We start from the raw sequence: 27,671 nt of genomic DNA, 5'->3' as shown, positions 1-27,671 counted from the left end.
TGGAATCACCAAATCCTATTCATAGAACTGTGTTATTTATCTTGCGGAGACGGAACGTCTCTGCAAGTATATAGACATACTGTGGTCTAGAAAAACGTGCCGCATGTCCGGTTACGCAGGTCTGCCCCCTGCGTGTTTGAACACATAGCGGAGATGGGATTTCATAAAATCCCCTCCACTATGCTGTAACATCTGGACGCTGTGGCTGAACGCAGTGTCCAACCCGCAGTGGATCCTGACCGTGGAAACATGTAGCTCTTTCAAAGACATAAATACCTTTTATATGCTCAGTCCCTTTCTTCCTTGTTCAGAAATCAGCATTTCAATTGATATATAAATAATGCCTAACGACTATGGTGGATCTTAACCCTCAATCACACCAGCCATATTTCCCGCAGAGTGCCACCTCCTTTTGCTTCACTGACAGCCTCTATGCTGTGTTTCCTTCTGGAAAAAAGAGCTGTAAGTCGATCAGGAACAGGTGGCACTGAGCGGGTATAGAGCTGGAGTAACAGATCTACTCCCTCATTTGCATATGCATGCAAAACGATTGCAGATAAATGGACTGAACATGTAAAAATATTGCTGGAATTGTCTTTGAAAGAGCTACATGGGCATATACATAGATTTGGACCCCTTACTCAGTCCCTATGGGACTTGCGAACATGTGCGGCACTTGTGGTTTTGCACATGCGGTGAAACAAAAAAACACTGCTAGCAGCGTTTTTTTTCCGTTGCTGTAAGTACCGCATTTGCTGGATCGTGAAAAAAACGCAAGTGCTGCACATATCCGCAAGTCCCATAGGAAATGAATGAGGCCGAACGCAGTGTTGCCGTAAGTGATGCGTTATGTGGCAGATGTGGAAAAACTGCTGGATCTGCCGCGAATGGCAAAAACCGCCGATGTGAAGATAGTCTAAGTCACTGCTGACAGTGTCTGCATTAGTCGTACTCACCAATGAGGGAGGCAGCACGAAAAGTGCCTAGGGCAGCATAAACTCTAAATACGGCCCTGGCTAAGAGAATAAACTGTACTGCATTCTTTCTATCAAGATCCTTGGATTACTTATTTATTTAGCAGCAGCGCAGCATAACTGCTTCTCTAATCTTTGTTTACCAGATTTTTTGCATAAAACATTTTGAAAAGTTGCAAAATTGTAGTGCAACTCAATGTTGCACAAAAAAGTTGTGTTTTGTTATTTTCACAACCAGTGCCCACTAGAACCACTAAAAGAGGCGGACAATGGGCCAAACCCTACACCAACAACTTCTTCAAATGACATAACTTACACCAAAAATGTATTCCAGTCTGTGACTGAAGTACTATGTCTGGTGAGTTGAACAGAGGTGGCCCCCAGAGAAAATATCCACCTAATTCTTTACAGGGAAGCTGTCACCAGAAAGAATGCTATTAACCTGAAGATATGGGGTTAATCTTCAAGATAATAGCGTCACTAACCTGCCCGGCACCTGCACTTACCAGAACTCTGCAGGGAGAAAATGAACTTTATTCTCCTCTGAAGCATTCGGTTTCAGTGACAGGAACGGCACTGATCTCTAAAAGGCCTATATTTAAAGATGACACATTTCCTTTGTATTCTATGAAAAATATATATAAGTTTTATCTTTTACATTTTAAAAATTACAGAAAGGAAAATGGGCCAATGCAAACGTTTGGGCAAACTGCATGGTTAATACCTAGCAGCATCCCCTTTGAAAACATCACAGCTTGTAAACGCTTTTTCTAGCCAGCTGAGAGTCATTCAATTCTTGTTTGAGGAATTTGTATCCATTCTTCTTTGGAAAATTCTTCCAGTTCTGTGAGATTCCTGGGTTGCCTTGCATGCACTGCTATTTCGAGGTCTAGTGACAAATTTTCAATAATGTTCAGATCAGGGGACTGAGGACCAGCTTGCACCTTTGAGGTAGTCTATTGTGTATTTTGACATGTGTTTAGCATCATTATCCATTTGTAGAAGACATCCTCTTTTTGTAGTAAAGGTTGTAATTTCCGTGCAGCTCCCCTTAGCACCTCCAGATTTGGATTGTAGGTGACTACTAGAGGCACCCGGTTATTTTCTTCTTTAGCTTTGTAATGTAGTAGGCGATTCTTTGATATTCTGGTGGCTCTTGTAATCTGGTTTTCAATTTTTCTTTTTTTTTTTCTGTGATGTTTTGTGCATAAATATGTGATTCTCCAGAATTTCTTTTAGTCTATGCCTGATGAAGAAGCCTGAGTAGTCTTGCAATTTGTTACCATCTTTTCAGTTAGCTGTTAAAAGGTATCAACCACCGAGGACTCTCAATTCTAAATATTTTTCTGTTTACAATACCAGTAATTTTGACCAGGGGTGCCCAAACTTTTAACCCCTTCACGACATGCACCATACTAGTATTGCGCATGTCGTGTCTCCCCCTATGATGTGGGCTCCAGCGCTGAGTCCACACCTTTTCCCGCACATGTCAGATGTTTTGAAAAGCTGACATGTGTCCAGAGCAGCCATGGGCAGAATCACATTCCACCTGCGGCTATTAACCTGTTGAATGCCACTGTCAAACTCTGACAGTGGCATTTACCATGCGTTTCCGGCAATCATGCTGGAAATCCGCCCATCAGTGACCCCGCCACATGATCACGGGTCACCGATGGGTTGGCATGACAACCAGAGGTTTCCTGCAGACCTCTATGGTTATCAGTGCCGGATTGCTATGAGCACTTCACGGTGGTCGGTGCTCATAGAAAATGAAGTATTCTGCTACATACAGGTGATCTGATCATCGCCTGTATGTAGCAGAGGCTATTCTCACAGCCAACTCAGACATCCTTCTTTGCACTAATGAGGGGCAAACACCTTGACACAAGTATCTGCAACTGGTGTGTCTAGTTTGGCTTCTTATCCTCAGTCATTTGGCAAGGCTCATTACAGGTTCAATATTGACTTTTAGGATAGTGACAGCTAATAGGTGGCACTAGATTTCAAGTCCTTTTCCTTTCTGGAGGCTATTTGCAGTAACAAAAAATGTCAGCAAAATTTTAACCATTCACAATATGATATGATCAAATCAGTAATAAGTATTTTTTATTTATAGCCCAACATATCAATATTGACCAGCATTAATATTGACTAATACAGCACAGCCTATAGGCCTGTTCCTATGACATCATAGAACACAACCTAACCTCTTCCTTTACCTTAGAACAACATACATTCTTGTGGTGTAAATACAGTGTGAATTGCTCCTCAGTTATAGTATGAATACTATACTTTCCTTAGTGGAGCCCATTCTTACTCCACCACCTTTTACATTGAAAATTACATTATGCAGTATGTCTCCCAAACATAAATAAGCACTATTCACATTTTTATCACAAATAATAATATTCACTTTTTTATAGAATCTTCTTCGGCAGTTTTCTACACACAAATGTTTTCATTGCAGAAAATATTTTCAAAATCCCCCTTCAGTGGGATACTGTATCCATGCACCTCCATCACCCTGCTATGAATGAGGAGATTTAATATTTTACGCATACAGCAGGATCATTAAATCCAACGTAAATTCACTTCAGCTGAATACTTCATATTTTTAGAATAACTATTGCTTTGGGGAAGAGTCTCAAACTATTTTTACACGAAGCGGCTCATTGCTAGATTTTACTAGAAAGCCCATCACATAGTGCCAACCTCGGTATTTCTTAACAAACTCATTAGAATTCCAAAATGTTAAATTATTTTTAACTGCACTTTATGTCTTGGGATGATTCAAAAGACCACTGACCTAGTCATTTAGTTTTTATATGGTTTGTTTCTAGCTGCTGTATTAGCTTTGCCCTCTCTCGGCAATCACTGCTGTCAGTTAAACATATTCATGCCTAGTTCTCCAGAGCAGAGACCTCCTTTAGTAGTAGTACCCTGTTTGGGCTATTGAGGGGGTCTCAAGTAGTTATCCACTTTTACGCCATTAATATGCCCTAATAGGGTCCACAAACTGAGGACATTGACTTGGGACAGCTCTTTAGACAATGCTGCTTGCCTTATTCTCTACTCTGTTTTATTCTGCCTTCTCTTAGAAAAATATAGAAAATTAAACACAAGGGAGAAGTGGCTCTCAGAGTAGTAAATTTGATCACTATCTTAAAGAAAAGGAATGGGGTTATCCAGACTTAAACTACAAGTCTGCAGACACTTTATATGACTGAAGATTTGTGAATCTTCACATTGTATGTACTGCATGCTGTGGGGATTTTCCGGTGCTCACGCCAGGAGCGGTGGGCATGTGACCGCAAATAAGTGATTTGCTGACATGTGGTCACATGCAGACTAGACATGTGCAGCCTCGCTCAATCAAAGTGTATTGAACAAAACTGGACATGTCTAGTCAGAATGTGGCTGAAAGTATGCAAATATGAACTGTGAGGATTCACAAGTCTACAGTCACAAAAGGTGAGTGCAGACTTATACCCTAAATCCAGACAACCCATAATTTTTGAGTCATACCACATGTGACAGTTGTAGCCAATAACTGAACCTATTGGTCACATGCTGTCCGCCATGAACAGAAATCCAAGGGTACTGGTCACTGCTAGGAGAGAAGTGGTGGGACAATATAGGACAAGCAAAAACTGAATACTACCTGGTTTAACTATTATCAGTACCAGTTAATGGGTGACCACAAGGCATGTACTGTAATTTTAAATCTTTATGCCATAAGTTCAGGAAACATATGTAAGGACCATGTCCCTGTATATATCCCACTATACAAGTTGAATGAAGGGAAGAAAGAATATGCAAAAAACTCTTACTAATGAGTCAAAAATGTATCTTTTTTTTTTGTTAACTTGAAATCCTTTGCGGCATTTAAGAACATACAGTTCTCTGATTGTCATACCAAGTTTTAGTTTATTTGCTTGTTGATGAAGATGATAAAAGCAGAGAAGAGACTTGCATATGGGACGCACATGGGTGAATAAAAGCTTTACTGTCATTATTTTCGGAAGTAAACTGACAAACAAAGAAGAGTTGGGATAAACATAATCCCACATTCTGTACATGTGGAAATGCTTAGCTTTCATTTATAAAAAAAAAAATATAACAAAAACTTAGTTTTGATGCTGTAAAATAGTTTTAAAGGCTTGGAAGTACTTAATAAAGAAATGTGATGTTCCTTTTTAGTCATTTTATATTATTTACCTTATGTACTGATTCTAAAGTGAACTATAAAAAAGACCAATATATGAGTGCACGAGCAATATATCCAGTGCTTTACAATGAATGTCTACCGACAGATTACTCCAAGACTGTGCAGTCCATGAGGATAATGGTAATGGATGTCTTGTTCTGAAGCCGGCACCTGTACAGTGATACCAGATTTACAGCTCTGAACTTTACCTTATGCATTATTTAACCGGTATTGGCAAGTCAGCACCCATACTCGGGGGCAAGAATAATGGCATTTTACAGTTAAGTTGGCAAGCTAAATGAATAAAAAGAATACATCTATCAAACACATGGAATGCGCCTTAGTTTTGTTGGCAATTTATTCTGCACACATACTATTCTGTATCCTTTGCTATGTGAGCAACCGCTCCTCTTACCACAGGGAGCTGAAACTCTGTACTTGCCAACTTTCTGTCATTATCAGACACTGACCCTGCACTTGGTATCTGCTCCCGGGAGGCTCTGCTGGATTCTTTAGAAAGACATCTTAACAAAACACTAAGGGCAGCCAAGTGTGAGACCTCCATATGATGAATAGTTATTCAGACCAGGCACAGAGTAGGACTTTAAATGAATTCACCGCTGCCCCTAAAACCTATTTCCTGTTTCACCAATTTAAGCAATTAAAGGGAAACTATACTAACATTAGCACACACTAGCGGGCTATCGTGAAAAATACAATTTTATTAACGCTTCAAAGCAAAACACAAGGAAATAACATAAATTGTTAAAAAACACATTAAAAGCACCACTGTACATGCAAAAATCTAATCTGGCTCATAATAAGTGGCTAGAAATAGCCCCTATCTCATGTAAACAAGGGTCGTTAGTCAGTGAAAGAGGACCAGACAGCATGAACATAGTGTATACAGCATGCATGTATTAAAGCTGAATAACCAAAGCTAGAAATGTAAAATCCAACATTAAGCAGTGACTTGTCTGAGCACAAAAATAAATACCATATTGGATCACAAAGCCCCCTGGGGGAAGTGGCACAACGTGGTGCTTTTTTCAGTGATCTCAGTCATTGGTGTTCTTTCTTTGTGTTTTGCAAGCTTTAATATGATTGGATTTTTCATGATACCCACTATTTAGCGTCTTCATTTTTTAATTTATTTTTTATTTCATTTGTTTCAAACATTGTGTCCCCTATAAGGTCACTAAAGCCCTTTAAGAGGCATTTCAGCATTTACATACATCTTTAATATTGATGATTTCTCCTGTAAGTGAGACTGACATTTTTGCCCCAAATTCAGCCTCCTGCCTGATAATAAACCATCTCTGCCTTCACAGCCAGGAGTCAGGACGTCTTTGACAACTGACTCTCCACTCCTGCAGCTCCATGATCTCTGTGCAGCTGCTTATTGGGCAATAACATTCTAAAACATGAAGCTGGGTTTACGCACACAGATTATTCATCAATAGAACTGATCCTACAGACATTAACATGTGTTTAACTCAGTTTTCTGCTTTCTGATCTATTATGATCTTACAACAAATATGGTCTATTCCCCATAGAGGGGTCGCCTGTTACATCTGCCTGTATGCACAAACATCCAGATGGAATGAAATAGATGACATTTACATCTGACATTTTTCTATAATTTTTGTTTTCCCAATTTGCCAGTTCTTACCACCTACAACAAACAGCTATATCCAGGACTTTCTAATCCTAAAAAAACACTGCTTTACATTGTGCTAACATGGGGAACTGTCATGTTGCACTCAGTGGTCACATCAGGTTCCTAGCCTGTAATTATTTACAGTGTTGTCCTTTGATAGTGGATGAGATAACATTTTCTTCAGGACCTTCCTCATTCATACCAGTCTGTGTTTCCTTGTCATTAGACTGTAGACCTTTCACACTATTCTATGTCCGATCACTACTTTTATACCCTAGTCTACCTCAAATGTTTGCATCATCTTTCATCCTACATTGAATGTAGACATTTTACATGGCAGATTTTATGTTTGTTACTCATTAAACATGGATCTCTTTAGTAAATGGAACCCGACATTTTGCTTAAGGCCTCTTGTATCATCGGCGTTGTGAAAGTCACATCATGGAGGATTTCCTCCCCGCACGCTGAAGTTGAGTGCCGGAGGCTGATGCACCTGGGACCGGGGGCGGCGGTGCTGTGCGCGATGCAGCATTGGTCACTATGTGAGTATGAATGCTTTATAAACCGGGACTCTTTGAGACATGACATGCACATTCTCCCCTTGAGAAAGCGGTATGCGAAATGCGCGTCGGGGCTTTTGCGATATTGAGGACGAGCGTACTATATGGGTATGTGTTGGCTATTGTGTGCTTACTAACTTTCTATGCATTTGCACAGTGCTCCTTACGGCCAGTTTGGCTATGTTTTTTACTATGCATGTTAAAGGAAACCTGTCACCCCCAAAATCGAGGGTGAGGTAAGCCCACCAGCATCAGGGGCTTATCTACAGCATTCTGGAATGCTGTAGATAAGCCCCGATGTATCCTAAAAGATGAGAAAAACAGGTTTGATTATACTCACCCAGGGGCGGTCCCGATCCCGGTCAGGTCCGATGGGTGTCACGGTCCGGCACCTCTTATCTTCATCAGAAGACGTCCTCTTCTGGTCTTCATGCTACGGCTCCAGCACAGGCGTACTTTGTCTGCCCTGTTGAGGGCAGAGCAAAGTACTGCAGTGCGCAGGCGCCGGGCCTCTCTGACCTTTCCCGGCCCCGGAGCCACAGCGTGAAGGCCAGAAGAGGACGTCATCCTATGAAGATGAGAGGCCCATCGGATCGGACCGCCCGCCCACCCAGGTGAGTATAATATAACCTCTTTTCTTCATCTTTTAGGTTACATCGGGGGCTTATCTACAGCATTCCAGAATGCTGTAGATAAGCCCCTGATGCCGGTGGGCTTAGCTCACCGTCGATTTTGGGGGTGACAGGTTCCCTTTAATGTGTTGGTGTCTTCATATAAGCCACATGATCCCAGAGCCTGGATGTATTCCCTCTATCCTACTTTGTGCACTATGCTTGGGTAAAAAAATCCTTTCCTCTTAATAAGTACAATTACATGTTATTTATGACACGGTAATTGTGTCTCAATAAAATGTGTTACTTTTCTATTACTCTCTTTTGTGAGTGGTGTGCTTGGATACTCTGTATCCATTTATTAGGCTGATGTAATATATTCCCTACTACTAATATTCACTTCCCCATCAGAATGTCATCAAAGAAGATTCTAGTATTATTGCACAGCACTCCCAGATATAAATGATAAAAATATTTTATGTAATATTAGCCTAAATTTCCAATACTTGTTTTTTCAGGATTACTTTTCTTAAGTAAGTAGATGGATAAGTGTCAATGCTTCTCTATGCATAATTTCATATGTTTTTTAGGTAATGCCTAAATCTGATACTTTAAGGATTCAATGCACATCATCTCAGCTGTAAGGAACGCTTAGAGTTAATTAATGACAATAATTCTAAAAAGCAGCACATGATTAAATGCAAGCTTCTGACCCAACTGACCCCAAACCTCAATTATTTTCCTTCTCTTCCAAATGATTCATTAATCAATCATTTCAAATTGACCTTGACAATTAATCTATCTAGAAGAAGTTTACTGTGTAAATTTACCTGTCAGAATATTATGTTGCTGCCCATCTGCCACTTGTTGTTTTGACAACCCTGCTAAGAGGTTCTTATTTAATGGCTGAGATGATTGACGACAAATATTACGTGACACATAAGTGCGGACTGAGGCTGAAGATGGACTGTTAAATTTTTAGGCACGGCAGTGAAGTCTAAACCTAAAGAAAACTGTGTTCTGTATGTCAAAAACACAGGTAAATTTATGGTATTAACATGTACTATGAATCATGTTGGACAATTGTAGGTGGCAACATGAAGACTTGTAGCAGTAATAATTGTATGTTCCAAGAAATATAGGTTTTATTAATACTATTACAATTATGTGTTACGTGATGGTTAAATGAGTTTCCAATACTATTATATTGATGAGTTATCCTTAGTACAAGTCATCAAAATTAGATCAGTGGAGGTCGGATACCGGCACCTCCACCATTCGACTGTTACCGGCTCCGGCATCTGCAAGATGCAAACAGTATACAATAAAGACCTCTTTTGCTCTGCTATGCTTTGTAGTTTCCGCAATCGAGTACTGGAGATCAGCTCCTTTTTATTTATGGAAAACCTATTTTTTGGTGGGTGAGGAACCCCTTTTGTGGGGTAAATAGAAAAAGAAACATGAAACTGAGTTTCAAAACTGACACCTATTACTAGTTCTTACCAAATCAAGAGACAGCAAAGAGAAGAAGGGTATAAAATGTATTATGACAGGTCATTGATAACTATATGAGGCAGGAACTACATGTTGATGTTGATCAGCCAGCAACAGTACAGTCATCAACATAGTTAGGAAGTGCGGCACTCCTAGATGTGGTTGGCGCTCAGTTAGTGTCCCAATTAATTAATATAATACAGAAAGGAATTTGGTACTCAAAATGGGACACTTGTAAAGAAATTATTTTAATGAAGTGTTCCAATTTCAGAGTAACGTTACGGTCAGGCGGATTTTTATCAAGCTTACACTGGAGAGTGAGGGCACGATGATCGGAGTAACAAAACAGCGCTGGAGAGGGTGCGTCTGATGCATGCAGAGTAACTAACCATATGTGTTTAGCTTGTAGCCGCTAATCATGGCTGTACCCAAGTAGAGCTTCATTAAAAATATGATAAATTGTCAAATATAAAAACAAATAACAAGCATGGGTTGTTTCAGTATGGATATGATAGACAAACAATGTATGCTGACAGCATTAGTTCTGCCCTAGCCTAAGTCCACTTGTCACAATATGTATACAGTACATAGTAGAGTATTGCAGACAGATATTCAGAGAAAGGCCAAAAATAACATTGCATTTTTAAGACAAGATTTCAAAGGATGAACTCACTTCTTCAGGTCTATATTGTTACGAACAAATTCTTTGCAGATGTCAAAATGAATAAGGCGACAGTAGAACACCCCAGCCTTTGATGCTAACTCTTAAGTACACGATGGACAGAAATATCATCTATGTAACAAGAGAGTATCAGAGGCAAGTTTGTAAAAAATAAGATAGTATGTTTATGTTTTATATTTGGAGACAACAATTAGAATCAGTATGATATTTTCCCTGTTTGTCACAGAAGTACAGGAAAAACATTAGTACCATATTCTTCTCATTCTAATCAGAAATCAATGTTTAACCCCTTCACGACCAGAGGTGTTTCCGTTTTTGCATTTTTGTTTTTTGCTCCCCTTCTTCCCTGAGCCATAACTTTTTTGTTTTTAGCCAAGATGCACTTTTGAACAACATCATTGGTTTTAACATAGAGTGTATGGGAAAATGGGGAAAAAAATCCAAGTGTGGTGAAATTGCAAAAAAAAAGTGCAATTCCACAGTTGTTGTTTTTTTTTACCATGTCCACTAAATGCTAAAACTAACCAGCCATTAAGATTCTCCAGTTCATTATGAGTTCATAGACACCAAACATCTCTAGGTTTTTTAAGTGTTGAAAAAAAAAATCCAAAATTTAGTTAAAAAATGACGCCGTTTTCCGAGACCTGTAGCATCTCCATTTGTCATGATCTGGGTCTAGGTGAGGGCTTATTTTTGTGTGCCGAGCTGATGTTTTTAAAGATGCTATTTTGGGGTAGATACGACCTTTTGATCGCATGTTATTGCATTTTATTGCGATGTTGCGGCGACCAAAGAAACATAATTCTGATATTTTAAATTTTTTTTCTCATTAAGCCATTTAGCGATTGGGTTATTTTTTTATATTGATATGTCGGGCGATTCTGAACACGGTGATACCAAATATATGTGTATTTGATTTTTTTATTGTTTTATTTTGAATGGGGCAAAAGGGGGGTGATTTGCACTTTGATCTTTTTTTTTTTTTATATTTTTAAAAACATTTTTATTTTACTTTTTTCATGCTTCAATAGTCTCCATTGGAGACTAGAAGCTGCAGTACTTCAATTGCCTCTGCGACACACAGGTGACAATCAGATCATTGCTCATAGCAATCAGGTGATTGCTCATAGCAATCCGGCAATGACAACCATACAGATCTGCTGCAGTCCTCTGGTTGTCACGCTGACCTATTGGTGATCCGTGATCATGTGACAGGGTCACCGATGGGTGGGATTAGCAACGCACTTCCAGTTAGCGCGAATAAATAAGATAAAAGCTGCAAGTGGATCACGATTCCACCCGCAGCTGTTGCAAGCACATGTTAGCTGTATAGATCAGCTGTCATGTGCCTGAAAAGGTGCGGGCTCAGCTGCAGAGCCCGCATCAAACAGGGGGAGTATGACATTGGCATACTAATAAGCCCAATGTTGGAAAAGGGTTAAACACCACTCTAGCATTTTTTTTTCTACACCACTGGAGTGGTTCCACTAATCTAAGCTACCTGCACCTAATATCATACTTACCAACCACCGTCCTCATCTGTTCCTGGCACCACTCCAGTCATCATCTGCACAGTGTTTGCTGGGTTATACAGAAGTCACAACACAATTTAAGTCTATGAAGACCAGAAAGAGGCCAGAACAAGGCTCTCATAGCTTGTGACCATTACATCTGACTTCCGGTCAGTCAGAAGTTGCGGTCACAAGATTGCGGAACAGGATCGAGAAGAAGAGCTGGGAAATGGTGAAGACTGCGACTGGTGAGCATAATAAGTCAGAAAACTTAGTTTAGTAGAACCTCTCCAGTGCTGAAAGTAAAAAAAAACACTGGAGTGGTGCTTTAATTAGATTTTAACAACCATAATAGTATTGGTCACTCATTATAAATAGGTCTTAATGTTTTGCAAACATGATTTATTGGATATTTTAGTTAATTGAAAGTACGGTAAGTTTTTGTGATAATTTTTATGAAGTACCACTTCATAAGTGAGCCTGGTTGATTGAATCTATTAAGGAGCATGTTTAAAGCCCTAACACTAATTGTTGAAATAAAAATGCTTCTTAAATATTCTTAATAAATAAATTAGAACTCTTGGAAAAAAATCTTCATTTCCTATTCCCTTAGCAATCTGTTCATTGTATAATGTGCATGTGTTTAAAGGGAACCTGTCACCCCCAAAATCGAGGGTGCGGTAAGCCCACCAGCATCAGGGGCTTATCTACAGCATTCTGGAATGCTGTAGATAAGCCCCCGATGTATCCTAAAAGATGAGAAAAAGAGGTTAGATTATACTCACCCAGGGGCGGTCCCACTGTGGTCTGATGGGTGTTGCGGTCCGGCGCCTCCTATCTTCATCAGATGACGTCCTCTTCTGGTCTTCGCGCTGCGGATCCGGCGCAGGCGTACTTTATCTGACCTTTCCTGGCACCTGCGCACTGCAGTACTTTGCTCTGCCCTCAACAGGTATAAACCTCTATAAAGGTTGATGGCCCCATAATATGCTACATAGAATAATATGCCCAGCATGCTACTGCTGCTGTGATTAAAAAAAAATGTCAGTGACTGTTCAGACAGAGGGCATGCACTAAACACATCATAGCACCCTCTGACCTGAACGTCACAGCCAGAGGATGCAGAAGACACAGCCCGGTGGTGGAACGGGGACAGGTGAATATCGCATGGCTCACTCTCCCCCGTCATACCCTCCTGGCATGGTTTCTGCACTTCCCTGCTTTATCCCGGGGCCTGCAGCTCCTTCCAGTGCTGAGCGGTGACATGGTACCACTCATTAAAGCAATAAATATGCGCTCCACGCCTATGGGTGTGGAGTCGCATCCATATTCATTACTTTAATGAGGGGTACCACGTGACCGCTGAACACAGGAAGAGATGCCGGCGCTAGAGACCATCTGAGAAGCAGAGACTGCACCAGGAGGGGGTGAGTATGATGTGACAGTCGCCACTTCCGCTGCTCCTCCTCCCCTGCCAACCCCCTGGGATAATGACTCGAGTATAAGCCGAGAGGGGCACTTTCAGCCTAAAAAATGGGCTGAAAATCTCGGCTTGTACTCGAGTATATGAGGTAGCATCTTTTAATGTGTGACAGCAGCCAATTATAAAATCTGATATAAATCTGGCTTCTCTGTAATCGCACTGACCCGAATAATCAATCACTTATACCACTAGAGGAATGGTGTAAAAAATAAAGCCAAATCTTCACCTGCTGTTGATTTTTTTCATTCTGCCTCCCAAAGATTACAGTAAGGCTCGACACACATTTATCCTGCACTCTGCGCTGAGCACTTACCAGGGTTTCCGTGTAAATCTCTGAAATACGTGATTAGGATGGAACTTCGGCGACAGTTTTGTGCACTTCTGAAAAGGACACTGCTGAACAGAGGACAGATGGAGTCCAGAGTAATTCTGCTGCCTTATTATAGTGAATGGATCACTTGAGGGTTTCATCTGAATCATGTCACTCAGAGATTTAGATGGAAACCCCAAAGTAAGTGCTCAGCGTAGAGCACCAGATAAATGTGATCCAAAATGTTATGTAAAATGTTCCCAATAAAAGCTTCAACTCAATCCACAAATAAAGCAAGTCTCCACTCAGGTCTGTCATCTCTTAAGAGAAATATAGGCAGCTTGCACATTACTGGTACTACAAAGGCTCTGGAAAAGCGAAATGGCTCCTCACTCCCCAAAATAAATTCATCAAATTCTCTGTTCTCCAAATGCCTCCTCACTTCTGAGCCTTACAGTGTACCTAAACCACATATAGCATCCGCATGTTTGGTATTTCTGAATTGATGAGAGCCCACCTAACTTACAGGTGCATGTCTCCAGAAGCGCAGGCTGGGCATAACATACTGGTGACTGCAACGTACTGGTCACTAAAGAATACTGGTCACTGCAACTGCAGTTTGCAATTTTCACTCTGCAACATTCATTACTACTTGTTTCTGAAGGGATTCTGCTCTTCTAGTAATTAGGGGCTCTGTGTATGGAGTCTGCAAACTGTTCTAGGAAATCATGCGCTCCAGGAGGCAAATAGCACTCTATTCCTCCCAAGTCTATTGCCAAGTTCAGTAGAAATTGTGGGACAATTTATGGTGCTATTTTTACCCACTTCTTGTGTGAAAATGTAAAATATGGGGCTAAAACTAATTTTTACTGGTAAAAATGTAGTTTTTCTTTCTTCACTGCCCAATGGAATAAAATTCTGTGACACACCCATGGTGCCAATATGATCACTGCACCCCTAGATAGTTTGTAAAATGGAGTCAGTTATGCAAACCATAATGGTAAAATTTAGTGCTCCTTGCCTTCTGAGCAAGTAGGGTATTGGCACACTTTGGATAAAATGGACCTCGGTTTGTTGTAAAACAATTTCCTATTTGCCCTTAGAAAAATTAAAAACTTGGGGTTAAAACAACAGTTTAGTGGTAAAAATGTAATTTATTCTTTCTTCACCGCTCAATGTTATAAAATTCTGTGAAGCACATGTGGTGTAAATATGATCACTGCACCATTAGATGAATTCATTTGGGAGTGTAGTTTGTAAAATGAGTTCATATATAGAGGGTTTCTGTTGTTATGGCACCTCAGGGGCTCTGCCAATATGACATGGCATCCTCAAACCATTCCAGCAAAATCTGAACTCCATGGTGCCTCTTCCCTTCTGAGCTTTGCACGGTGCCTCAAAAGTAGTATTTCCCAACATATGGGGTATCGGTGTACTCGGGAAAAATTGCGCAACAAAATGTATGGTGCAATTTTTCCTGTTACCCTTATGAAAATGCAAAATTTAATTTTTATGGTTCAAAGTTATAAACTTCTATGAAGCACCTGGGTGTTCAAGGTGCTCATCACACATCTAAATACATTCATTGAGGGGTCTAATTCCCAAAATGGGGTCATTTGTGGGCAGTTTCCACTGTTTAGGCACATCAGGGGCTCTACAAACGGGACATGATTTCAGCTAATGATTTCAGGAAATTTAAAGGGAACCTGTCACCAGGTTTGACCGATATGATTACCGGCCATCACCTTTCAGGGCATATCTACAGCATTCTATAATGCTGTAGATAAGCCCCCAATCTGACCTCCAAAAGAAAAATACCTTTCATTATACTGACCTGGGGCAGTGCAATGGTTGTCGCAGGTCCTGGTCCGGCGCCTCCTATCTCCTATCTTCTTGCGATGCTGCCCTCCTGCTTGTTTCACAGGCTCCATGGCATTGCGCTCCTGTGCAGGCGTACTTACCAGCCATGTTGAGGGCAGAGCAAATACTTGCAATTCACAGGTGCTGAGCTTCTCTGACCTTTCCCGACACCTACTTTGCTCTGCTCTAAACGATGCAGATAAGTATGCCTGCACAGGAGCACGATGCCGGAGAGCCCATGTGGATGACGCATGGACTAGTCATCCACATGAAGCACGCAGGAGGATGGCATCACAAGAAGATGGGAGGTTCCGGACCAAGACCAGCGACACCCATCAGATTGGACCGCCCCCAGGTGAGTATAATAAAAGTTATTTTTCTTCTCTTGCAGGTTGGATCAGTGGCTTATATACAGCATTATAGAATGCTGTAGATAAGCCCTGAAAGGCGGTGGCCGTAACTCGTATCGGCCAAACCTGGCGACAGGTAACCTTTAACATTTAAAAAGTCAAATGATGCGCCTTTCCTTCCGAGCCCTGCCCTTTACTCAAACAGTAGTTTTCACCCTCATATTGGGTATCGGCGTACTCAGGAGAAATTGAAAAACAAATTGTATAGTGCAACTTCTCCTGTTACCCTTATGACAATGCAACATTTGGGGCTAAAAACATATTTATGGGGAAAATTTGATTTTTATTTTATTTTCAGGGCTCAATGTTATAAACTTCTTTGAAGCACCTGAGGGTTCAATGTGTTCATCACACATATAGATCAATTGCCTGAAGGGTCTAGTTTCCAAAATGGTATCACTTGTGAGGGATTTTAACTGTTTATATTGCTATGTAACTAGCACTCTACAAATCACTGAATCAATGTTACAGGGGTGCAGACAAGTTGTTTAAGCAATCATGGTATGGGAAGAGAAAAAAAGAACCACTTATGACGAATACACACCACCAATATATGTATATATATATATAAAAGTTAAACTTTATTCACAACAATAATAAAAACATCTAAAAACAATGAAAACATCCACCCATGGCCACCCTGCCATTGAACAGGTAAACCATCATAACTTGAATATGAATACAATACAAAGAACCAATCACGTGATAATGTCTCAATACCCTGGTACCTATGTGCGAAAATATACAATACAACATGCCTTGGCTAGAAGATTGGATGATGAGTCAAAGAGTGCCAATCAACATCAGAAGATTAAACATGATATACATTAACCAGTATAGCTCCTTTGAATATATAAGAAATCAGATGTACAATGGACAAGATGATAAACATCGCTCACATACAGAGTAAGAAAAGAAAGATAGGCACTGAAAAAACAACTGCCAGCTGAATAATGGCAAGATTAGCTAATAATAAGCCAGGGTACAGTCAGAAGGAAATATTTTTTTAAATTGGCTTAAAGCAGTGCCAAGAAATATGCTAACACTGGCTGATGGCTCAATGAGATCGAAAGAAATGCTCACATATAGGACACAGCCATCCTGTAATTATCCATGCGGTGTGGCCAAGGAGGGAAGGCAGGGTGCGGCGTGGGGGAACCCAACGCGTGTCGCTGTTACACGGACAGCTTCGTCAGGGGAAGTGCCCCCAATAAAGTTTACCTTTTATATATATATATATATATATATATATATATATATATATATATATATAGTGTTCATTCGTCATAAGTGGTTCTTTTCTTCTCTTCTCATACCAGGATTTCAGAGGCGCTTCAAACACGACATGGCGTTCCCCAATTGTTCCAGCAAATTTTGCAATCAAAAAGTCAAATGGTGCTCCTTCCCTTCCAAGCTCTGCCATGCACCCAAACAGTGGTTTTACCTTTCATATGGGGTATCGGCATGCTCATGAGAAATTACAAAACAAATTTTGGGGTCCATTTTTTTCTGTTACCCTTGTCAAAAAATTGTTAAATGTTCATTTTTTTCACTTTTCAAAAACTCCTGTGAAGCACCTGAAGGGTTAATAAACTTCTTGAATGTGGTTTTGAGCACCTTGATAGGTGCAGTTTTTAGAATGGTGTCACTTTTGGTTATTTTCTATCATAAAGACCTTTCATAGTGACTTCAAATGTGATGCGGTTAATAAAAAAATGGTTTTGTAAATATTGTTGGAAAAATGAAAACTTTAACCCTTATAGCTTCCTAACAAAAAAAATGTTGGTTCCCAAATTGTGCTGAAGTAAAATAGACACGTGGGAAAAGTTATTTATTAACTTTTTTGTATGACATATCTTTGTGATTTAAGGGCATGAAAATTCTAAGTTTAAAAATTGCCAATTTTTCAAAATTTTCGCCAAATTTCCGTTTTTTTCCAAAATAAATGCAAGTCATATTGAAGAAATTTTACCGCTATCATGAAGTACAATATGTCATGAAAAGGTAAAATAAGTATTGAACATGTCACCAGTTTTCTACGTAAATATATTTAATTTAATTTGCATACCCCTATTCATATGCTAAGATAGGTCGATTACTGAAGGTATTGTATGTTCTAAGAAAGATATCATGTTATTTAAATGTGTTAATTACTTTACCCTCAATAACTATAATATGAAAAGACTGAAAATAAAAATGGCATATTTGATCACAAGTAAAAATGTAATTCTCACCTGTGGGGTGTAAGGAAAACAAGAAACCATTTGTGTGGTATGTGGGTAGGTGACATATTAACACAAAACAACTAATGTGGTAGAGGATTTGAAGCAACTAGTATGATAAATGTCTTTAAATACAGAAATCAGCTGTCAACCTTCCTAATCTCTCCTTCCAATTAATACATTTTCTAATGCATAAATACTAAGACTCCTTGTAGTGTGGTCTTCACAGTATGTCTTCTGGGTGCATTTAATATGTATATACAGCCTACTGAAAGTCACAGTTATCTATTTGATTCCTTTTCCAGTCAAGCTTTATTTAAAAATGGAGCCCATGGGAAAGATAATAAAGGATTTACTTTGTAAACGTTGATTCTAACCTCGATTAAGCGAGAATGCACCTTCAAGGCCCAAAAACCTTTCAAGCCATTTTCTGTTCTCTGTTTTCTCTCCCAGCATGAAACCAACATATTTGCTTCCTTTACTGTTATTGACTGAAACTGACCTTTTCCTTGTTCTTAATATTTTATATCATCTTTGCTGTTCTGCCTTTGTTATATGTCTATTGCATAGGATTCTTTCTAGGTACTAGCTTGCAGAGAAAAAACGCCTAGAATCAATGTCTCAGGAAAAGAAAAAGAAAAGCAATACAAATGCTAAATAAATATAGTCCTAAATCGCTGGCATCTACTGTAAAATGTCATATTTTAAATGGTTCAGTCTAGTTAATAAAATCATACCATTTAAGCCTTGTAAAAAGCAAAAAAAACAAGAAAAAAAAAACAAGGAGCACAAAATACAATGGAAGAAAAAAGCATGGTCTTTGTTACTTTCTTACCGTTTTCTGTGATGATTCGTGGAACTTCCTTTTCTGCTGGGGAAATACATTTTATTTGGTTTCCAACTACAAGCCCATTCATCTCTGAAAGATCTTCAAATGTGCAGTTGACCCCAGCAGACAACTCCGGGACATTGTAGGCTTCCAAAACTAGCTGCAATCCATAGAATATAAATATATTAGCATCATACTTCAAGTGAGACATAATAAAGGAAGAGGGGAAAGAACAAAAGAAGGTACAGAAGGTTTTGTAAAAATGTTTTTATTACAATGCCATAATCTTACGAAGCCCTCAGTATATGGATAGTCTATGTATTATCACTTGACACCCGGGCACTTCCTCCATTTCTTTTTTTTAATTTTTTTGTATTACTTATTTTTTGGGTAAGTTGGTTTTACTTATGTTATTTTCTTCTTTACTAAAATGTTTTTGTAATGACATTTTTCTATATGAATTTTATACAGCCAATATACTTTTGCAAACTCATAGTTTCCTTGCCCATGTTAAGTTTGTTTACAAAGCTAAGGGTGAAATGCAAGAAAATAATGAAAAGCCCACTTTTTCATTTTTTTAATCTTATGTTTTTAACAGTATGCATTTGTTTTGATATATGACAAGCTAAAGATACATGGAACAGAACTATACATATATACATATTTACCTTTTTATATATTGTATCACCCAAAGGTCAAGGCATTTTCATTTTATGTTTATGTCTCACATTACTACTTGCCCTTCTAACAAACCTTTCAGTAGTGAAGAAAATAGCTTAAGGACAATTTCACCTGTCACAATAAGAGATAATCTATTTCTAATAATATATAACTTATTATAGAGGTCAATTGAACTAGTTAGTTGGTTTCAGACATATTCCCTGTGTCATCCAGGCTTTTTTTCATATTGTTCAATCTTCCCCGTCAATCCAAGACTTATTTGCCGCTCTCTTTTTCCTGATGAATTTATTTTTGGCGATTGTCCCATTTATTATGGGTAGATACTGGATGTGGTATATATTACTACATAGACTACTAAGTAATCTATTAAGTATATGAGGGGACAGTACGGAGATCTTTCTAATAATCTTTTGACACCTAGGCCTGCAATGAAGACAAGGTGGCATCTGCTACCTCTAGAGGAAAGAAGGTTTAATCGTAATCACAGACGCGGATTCTTTACTGTAAGAGCAGTGAGACTATGGAACTCTCTGCCATATGATGTTGTAATGGTTGATTTATTACTAAACTTCAAGGAGGGCCTGGATGCCTTTCTTAAAAAGTATAATGTTACAGGTTATGGGTGCTGGATTCTGTGATGGGGCGTTCATCCAGGAAACTAGTCTGATTGCCGTATGTGGAGTCAGGAAGGAATTTTTACCATAATATGGAACTATTAGTGTCTTCCCCATGTTTTATTTTGCCTTCCTTTGAATCAACATGTTAGGATAAAGGATGAACTCAATGAACTTAAGTCTAGGTCTTAAGGTACCGTTACACTAAACGACTTACCAATGATCACGACCAGCGATACAACCTGGCCGTGATTGTTAGTAAGTCGTTGTGTGGTCGCTGGGCAGCTGTCACACAGACAGCTCTCTTCAGTGACCAACGATCAGGGGAACGACTTCGGCATTGTTGAAACTGTTTTCAACTATGCCGAAGTCCCCCTGCAGCACCAAGGTAACCAGGGTAAACATTGGGTTACTAAGTGCAGGGCCGCGCTTAGTAACCCGATATTTACCCTGGTTACCATTGTAAAGGTAAAAAAAAACACTACATACTCAAATTCTGATGTCTGTCATGTCCCCCGCCGGCATCCACAGGGTTAAAACTGCTTTCGGCAAGAGCGCTGCTATTGCACGCGCTGCTGCCGAGAGCTTCCTTGCACTGAATGTGTCAGCGCCGGCAGTAACAGCGGTGACGTCACCGCTGTGCTCTGCTTTATGGCCGGCGCTGACACAGTCAGTGCAGGGAAGCTCTCGGCAGCAGCGCGTTCAATAGCAGCGCTCCTGCCGAAAGCAGTTTTAACCCTGTGGACGCCGGGGGACGTGACAGACATCAGAATGTGAGTATGTATTGTTTTTTTTTAACTTTTACAATGGTATTTACCCTGGTTACAAGTAAACACATTGCTGGATCGGCATCACACATGCCGATCCAGCGATGACAGCGGGTGATCAGCGACCAAAAAATGGTCCTGATCATTCCCCAACAACCAACGATCTCCCAGCAGGGGCCTGATCGTTGGTCGCTGTCACACATAACGAGATCGTTAGCGGGATCGTTGCTACGTCACCAAAAGTGTGACATTGCAACGATATCGTTAACGATATCGTTATGTGTGACTCAGCCTTTAGGTTTTCAATCTTAAAAACTGTGAAACTATAAGCCACTGATGTATTTCTGCAGTAGAAAAAAAAATCAATCAATCATCAACTTTTGTCAAAGATATCTCAATGGAACACACTGCATACAAGTAATTGGCATACAAGTAAATACTACAAGTAATTGGTATACCTCACAACATACTGAACAGATGTGCACCACCCCGCGGTTACCACAAGTCCAAATTGTGCTAAAAATTAGTACTAATTAGTCTAACCAAACACCTTTCATGTATATTTTTTAAAGTCAGTTGGACATGTCAAATTTTTCACAGATATGTGGCACATTGAATCTACCAGTACCAATTATTGCACTTTTATGCCCCAGTGTACTTATAAAGGATTTGTCACTTGATCTTGACTGTAAACAGTGTTAAATAGATTTATTCATGTGATAAACTACTGATTTTACACCTGGACATGATAACTTTAAAAAAGATGATACATCTATTCTGCCATTTTCAAAGTAAATACACCAGTTTAATTTGGTCTGAAAGAATATACAATATCCAGTTTGTAAGGAGAAATCTGGTGACGCATCCCCTTTAATAAAGTGATTACACAGAGATAATTTTTCATTTATGGAACACAGGTTCTGTTTTTCATTTCTAGTTTATAGAAAATGATTTCAATACCCTGTAAATTGGTACAATAACTGCAAAGATCCCAGTGAGTAGTTTTATTTCCATAGGAATAGAAATGAAAGAAGCAAAAACTAAGAATGGAAGTTTAAAAGAAGCACAATTAAAATGTCTTGACAATGTTTCTGTTTAACTACAGAGCTTGTTCAATATTGCTCAATATTGAATGTGATTTTTTTTCCTGTGCTAAAGAACAGAACGAGCACAATAATATTATTTGCAAAAAGCCGATGCTTCACGCAATGTAGATACAATTGGGCCGCTCAGACCAAGAAAAGATGAGACGCTCAAAGAAATTGACGATTTCAAGGATGAGCACATTATGCTGAAATAGTATTGTTATTCTTCGCTGCTCTGAGCAGAATATCTATTCAGAATAGATCTTGTAAATCTTTAAAATAATTCTGCTGCAAATAATTACCCCAGAACACTGCAATCAAGTGAATTTTTGCCAAAGAAAATCAATTACTCTTTTTAAAGCTGTAGATTCTTGAAAAACACAATTGCTAAAGGCAGGAGGGCCGGTTATTACTGAGTCACTCTATTATCTTTAGTTAAATGGACTTTTCATAGAGTTTTCTGTCATTAGAAGATATCCAGAAGAAGAGCAATAGAGTGCACAGAATCTGCCATCAGCTGAATTGTAATAAGAGGGCTTAAACATTCTCTATTTTTGCCATATTTTATATTAGCAAAATTATGCTTGAATGCTCATCACAACTATTCCAATTTAACAAGCAAGCGCTCAGCAAAATTAAAAGGAAATTCCATAAAAAAATTACAAGTTTTGCATTGCAGGTATTTATTATGAAACCGTTCTGTTCTATAACCCCTTCCCAACGTTGGGCAAATTAGTACAACCACGTTGCACTCCCCCTGTTTGGTGCAGGCTCCAGCGCTGAGCCCGCACCTTTCTGGGCACATGACAGCTGATCTATACAGCTGATATGTGCCCGCAACAGCCATGGGTGAAATTGCGATCCATCCGCGGCTATTAACTAGTTAAATGCCGCTGTCAATCTCTGACAGCGGCATTTAACTTATGCTTACCGAAGGGGAGTCGTAAATCCCGCCCATGGTGACCCCATCACATGATCGCGGGTCACCGAAGGGTTGGCATGACAACCAGAGGTCTCCAGCAGACCTCTATGTTTGTCATTGCTGGATTGCTATGAGCGCCACCCCATAGTCGGCGCTCAAAGCAAGTGAGCATTTCTGCTACACCCAGGCGATCTGATCATCGCCTGTGTGTAGCAGAGGCAATTAAAGTACTGCAGCTTCTAGTCCCGCAAGTAAAAAATGTTTTGAAAAATATAAAAAAAAATATAAAATATATAAAAGTTCAAATCACCCCACTGTTGCCCTATTCAAAATAAAAGAATAAAAAACTCAAATATACACATATTTGGTATCACCGAGTTTAAAATTACCCGATCTATCAATATAAAAAAAAGAATTAACCCAATTGCTAAAAGGCGTAACGAGAAAAAAATTGAAAAGGTCAGAATTATGGTTTTTTTGGTCACCGCTACATTGCAATAAAATGCAATAATGGGAGATCAAAAGATCGTATCTACACCAAAAAGGTATAAATAAAAAGATATGGCTTTGGGAAAAAGGGGAGAAAAAAAATGAAATTCAAAAACTGAAATACCCCTGGTCGTTAAGTGCCTAAAGAGGACCTCTGGCCAGGTCAGAAGAGGCCAGATATTGCTCTTATTTTTTGAGTGTTCGGTTTCTTTTTTTTCAATTTGCCACACGGTTCCATAAATATGAGTGTTTTATTTGATGCTACTATTTATGGTCTTGGTAAAGTGAACTGTACAGATTTATTCTAAAAAAAAATAGCAACTTACTCAGGGAGCAGCAAGGATAAAATAAGCAAGCAAAAACGGCCTATTTTTGACCTGATACAGGTCCTTAAAGTGATACCAATCTCTAAAGATGGAGCAGAAAGTGTTAAAGGGAATCAGTCAGCAGGTTTTTGCTACCTTCCCTGAGAGCAGCATGATATAGGCAAAGAGACCTGGATTCCAATTTTTTATCATGTAGATTAATGGGTGCAGCAGTTGTGACACAATCAGAGATTTTAGATTTAGCATGTAGCAGAGATGAGGAAGCTAACCTCGCCCACACCAGGCCCTGTATGCACATTGTCTATTAATAGTGAACTGCTTATCACAGGAGGGGGCGTGGTTGGATCACTGATCCTGTGGCCAGCTAGTCACAGCAAAGATAATCACCAGGTGATAAAACCTTCAGGGTAAGTAAACAACAGCACACATATAAGTGACAAATTGCTGAAATCTATGTTTTAAAACTACCTACCTGATGCTGTCCTTAGAGTGCATAAAAAAACCCTGCTGATAGATTCCCTTTAAATGTACTCTTTTGCCAATGCACTTGGCCTAACGGCAATGGCAGAACCTGGATGAATGACAGTTTTTTCAGGCAAGATTTCTTTAAGAAATGTAAAAAAATGAAGTAATATTTGTATACAGATAATAAAGATAACATAGCAAATATTCGAGCAATGGGCATAATGAGGCATGGAATCAATCGTGCCTGCAGTATACAACATACTGATATACAGCATTATTTAAGGCATACATTTTATTTATGTGTTATAATATATCTTTGCTTAAAGTGTAATTCAGGTAGCTGTATGCGCATATGAGGAATAGCACATTCCGTCGCCATTATATGACTTGTATTCTTTTTTTATATCAGCTATTCACTCAGCACAAGAAGCCTCAGGAGTTTCGCCTTGTGCCCTTCTGCTTGTGTAATCCAGACAGACAGTTTCTGTCCCTGCTCTTTGTCTTATAGGCAATATATTTGCTTTGATCCCTCACTGCAGACAAACTTGTAGGAAAATTTGAGCAGTTTGTGAGAGTCAATGTTCAGCAGAGAAAACAAAAATGAAACAAAAGTAGGGAAAAAAAGTATTTTTCTCAGGAAACAAAAAGTGAATCAAAAGTAGGGAAAAAATAATTTTTCTCTAATAAGATATATTACAAAAAAAGTATAGTTACTATTTAAAGCTCTATATCTTTGTACTGTGTTAGCCAGTAGATGGAAAAATATATTTTTCTATTTAAAGCTCTGCGCTGTGCTTTTTTAGTTATTTTAGACATCACTAACGATATAAAGATGCATTCAAGAGAATAAATACTAAATCAAGCAAAAATAGTCAATTTTAGAGGTCTGTAAAAAAACCGCAAAACCTATGTTTCTAATGCAAGTGCAGTTCAGCTTGTCGCATGGTAATGAATTGATGTGATGTACATGCAATGTGAGATGTGAATCTTTCCCTGCTTCCAATCACTTGGCGTGGAATGGCTTAAGCCCCGTGAGACTTATCTCAATTTCTAGTACAGACTGTGGCCTTAACACGCAGGATGATAAGTCTGTCTTCCTATAGATTCAATTCAGAAGCAATTGTTTGACTATTAGGCAAATCTTTCTATAAATTGCACCTATTATACCTGAACCCCCAACTAATAGGACATCTGATGTTCAGTAGATTGCTCCCATTTTCAGCAAACCGGAATGAATTATTGAATTATTGCCACTGAAAAATGGCCTAAATACTAATTTATGTAAATTTATAATTGAAGAATATTGGAAAAAGAATAGTTCTGTGCTGACTACACTCTGCAGGGGCAGCATGATGTGTGCAATCAGGAAAAAAAACAATAAATGGAGAACATTCCTATTTTATTATATTGCTCCTTGTGCCCGGTTTTTATTGGACCAATACCTAACATATAGCACTGCATGCATTTGGATGACTTGGGTATACTTATATTTAGTCTAGTTTCATACTGTTAATAAATCATGAGACATTCAGCTCAAACATATTTTCCTGTGTGTCTTGAGGTTTCTTGTCTGCTTGACTTGCGTTGCGTCTGGGTAGCTCAGCAGGTGTCTGGGATGTTAGATCAAATATTACACCTTAGGTTGTAAAATGTTGACTGATGTATGACCATTGCAAACAAATGCAATTTTTTTTTATGGTGAAAACTGATCCTTACCAGGACATTGTATTGGGAGACAGATATATTGTTTGGGTGGACCGTGAGTCTGACACACTGCTTCATCTCTGATGCAAATCTTCTGGCCTCATGAGATCGCTCACATCTTTCTTTTCTTGTACAGCTAAAAAGAGAAAAGGAAAAGAAAAATTTGATTAAACTTTTCAAGATAAAATCAAGAAAACCCTGCGACAACAGATACTTTACTTTGGTTTGAAATTAAGTTTGCGCGCACATAGGATTTTTAAAATTGAAAAATGTTATGCAATTTTACAAAATAATCAGTGTCAAAATTCCAAGATGGACTTAGTTTCATAGTTTTTAGCATTAAAGGTAAACATAAGTCCATCAAGTTCAACCTAATAAGTCACTAATATAAGTAATATGTCACCAATTTTTTACATGACATGCATTTCAAGTCTGTCTTGTGTGGGCAACCGGGTAGATTTTACACTGGGAAGTGGATAGTGTGCAGATTCCACATGGAATGTGTGTAAAATGTTTGTGAAAATCCATCATTTTAAGAAACTTTAAAGAAAGCTTAAATAATTATAAGCTAAATACAGTCAGAAGAATTAAAACCTAAGAAATGTCCCAGCTCTTCATTTAGAGAGAATTGCCAAAATAACCGTTTCATGACATCCACCCTACATGTATGGCACTGCGGGAGGTACATTCCTGCAAACCACATTACATGTACGGTACGATGATCTTGCAGGCTCATTCTGAGCGCCAACACAATCAAATGCGGGTGTCAATGCGATATGATAAATTACACCCTGGGGCAATGCCCACGATCAGTGTTAGCTAGCGCTGATTGCGGAATTTTGACCACTCTGATGCCGCTATCATTAGTGACAGCGACATCGATAGTTATAGCAGAGGGAGGGAGCTTCCTCTATGGCTCCGATCGGCACAAAGTGATTGTGATCTATTTGTGCTAATTGTTTCCATGTTGACCCTGGGCCGAAAGATGGCTGCTGGTCACCAGGTATGGTGGCCTGTAAGCTCCTGATCAGAGCATGAGCTGACATGCCTCCTTCCTGTCTGCAATGCAGTGAGCTAATGCCCTGCAATGCATAGTATTATCTCAGCAATCATTGCAGGGAAAGTTGGTGTCTAGTCCTGGAGAAAGATTAAAACAAAAAAGTTTTAAAAATTGTAAAAATAAAGTACAAAAAAAGAAAAAATATGAATCCAATAAATATGTATATTTATGTAAAATAAAAAGAAATGAAGGACACATATTTGGTATCACCATGTCTGGAACGACCTGACCTATAAAACACTACTTTTTGTTCAGCGCTATGATGAAAAAGCATAGTTTTTTGCAATTTATTTTTATTTTACGGTGTTCAAGTAGGGGTTAACTAGTGATTTATAAAACTACATAAAACTATAAAACACTAGTTAACCCCTACTTGAACACCATAAAATTAAAAAAAAATTGCAAAAAACTATGCTTTTTCATCATAGCGCTGAACAAAAAGTAATGTAAAATGAGATCAAATATTCAAATTTAAATAAAAATGGTATTGCTGAAAACATCATCTTGTGCTACAAAAAACAAGCAGTCATGCAGCTCATACAGTCATCAATGCAAAAATAAAAAAGCTGCAGCTCTCAGAATAAAGTGGTGCAAAAACAATTCTTTTTTCTATAGGATATTTTTTATTCTATAAAAGCGCAAAAAAAATAATGACATAAATGTGGTATCGCTGTAAATGTACTGACCCAAATAATAAAATTGTCTTATCACTTTTACTTCAGGGTGAATGGCATAAAGGGCATAA

The 27,671-nt window shown here is 38.9% G+C and overlaps 1 protein-coding gene across 2 annotated transcripts in view; it reads right to left on the bottom strand.

Annotated features, from left to right (window-relative positions):
- Window positions 1–27,671, bottom strand: part of PLXNA4 (plexin A4) — a 1,056,784-nt gene that overhangs the window by 260,104 nt on the left and 769,009 nt on the right. For both annotated transcript variants that reach the window (XM_077264448.1, XM_077264449.1), the window contains 2 exons: window positions 25,879–26,002; window positions 18,820–18,973 (listed from right to left, as the gene is read on the bottom strand). In XM_077264448.1, the coding sequence (XP_077120563.1) occupies window positions 18,820–18,973; window positions 25,879–26,002 (278 nt within the window). The remainder of the gene's footprint in view (window positions 1–18,819; window positions 18,974–25,878; window positions 26,003–27,671) is intronic.

This window comes from Ranitomeya variabilis, chromosome 5, assembly GCF_051348905.1.
Source record: "Ranitomeya variabilis isolate aRanVar5 chromosome 5, aRanVar5.hap1, whole genome shotgun sequence".
Lineage (NCBI taxonomy): Eukaryota > Metazoa > Chordata > Amphibia > Anura > Dendrobatidae > Ranitomeya > Ranitomeya variabilis.
This window is presented reverse-complemented; position numbering and strand designations above follow the sequence as displayed.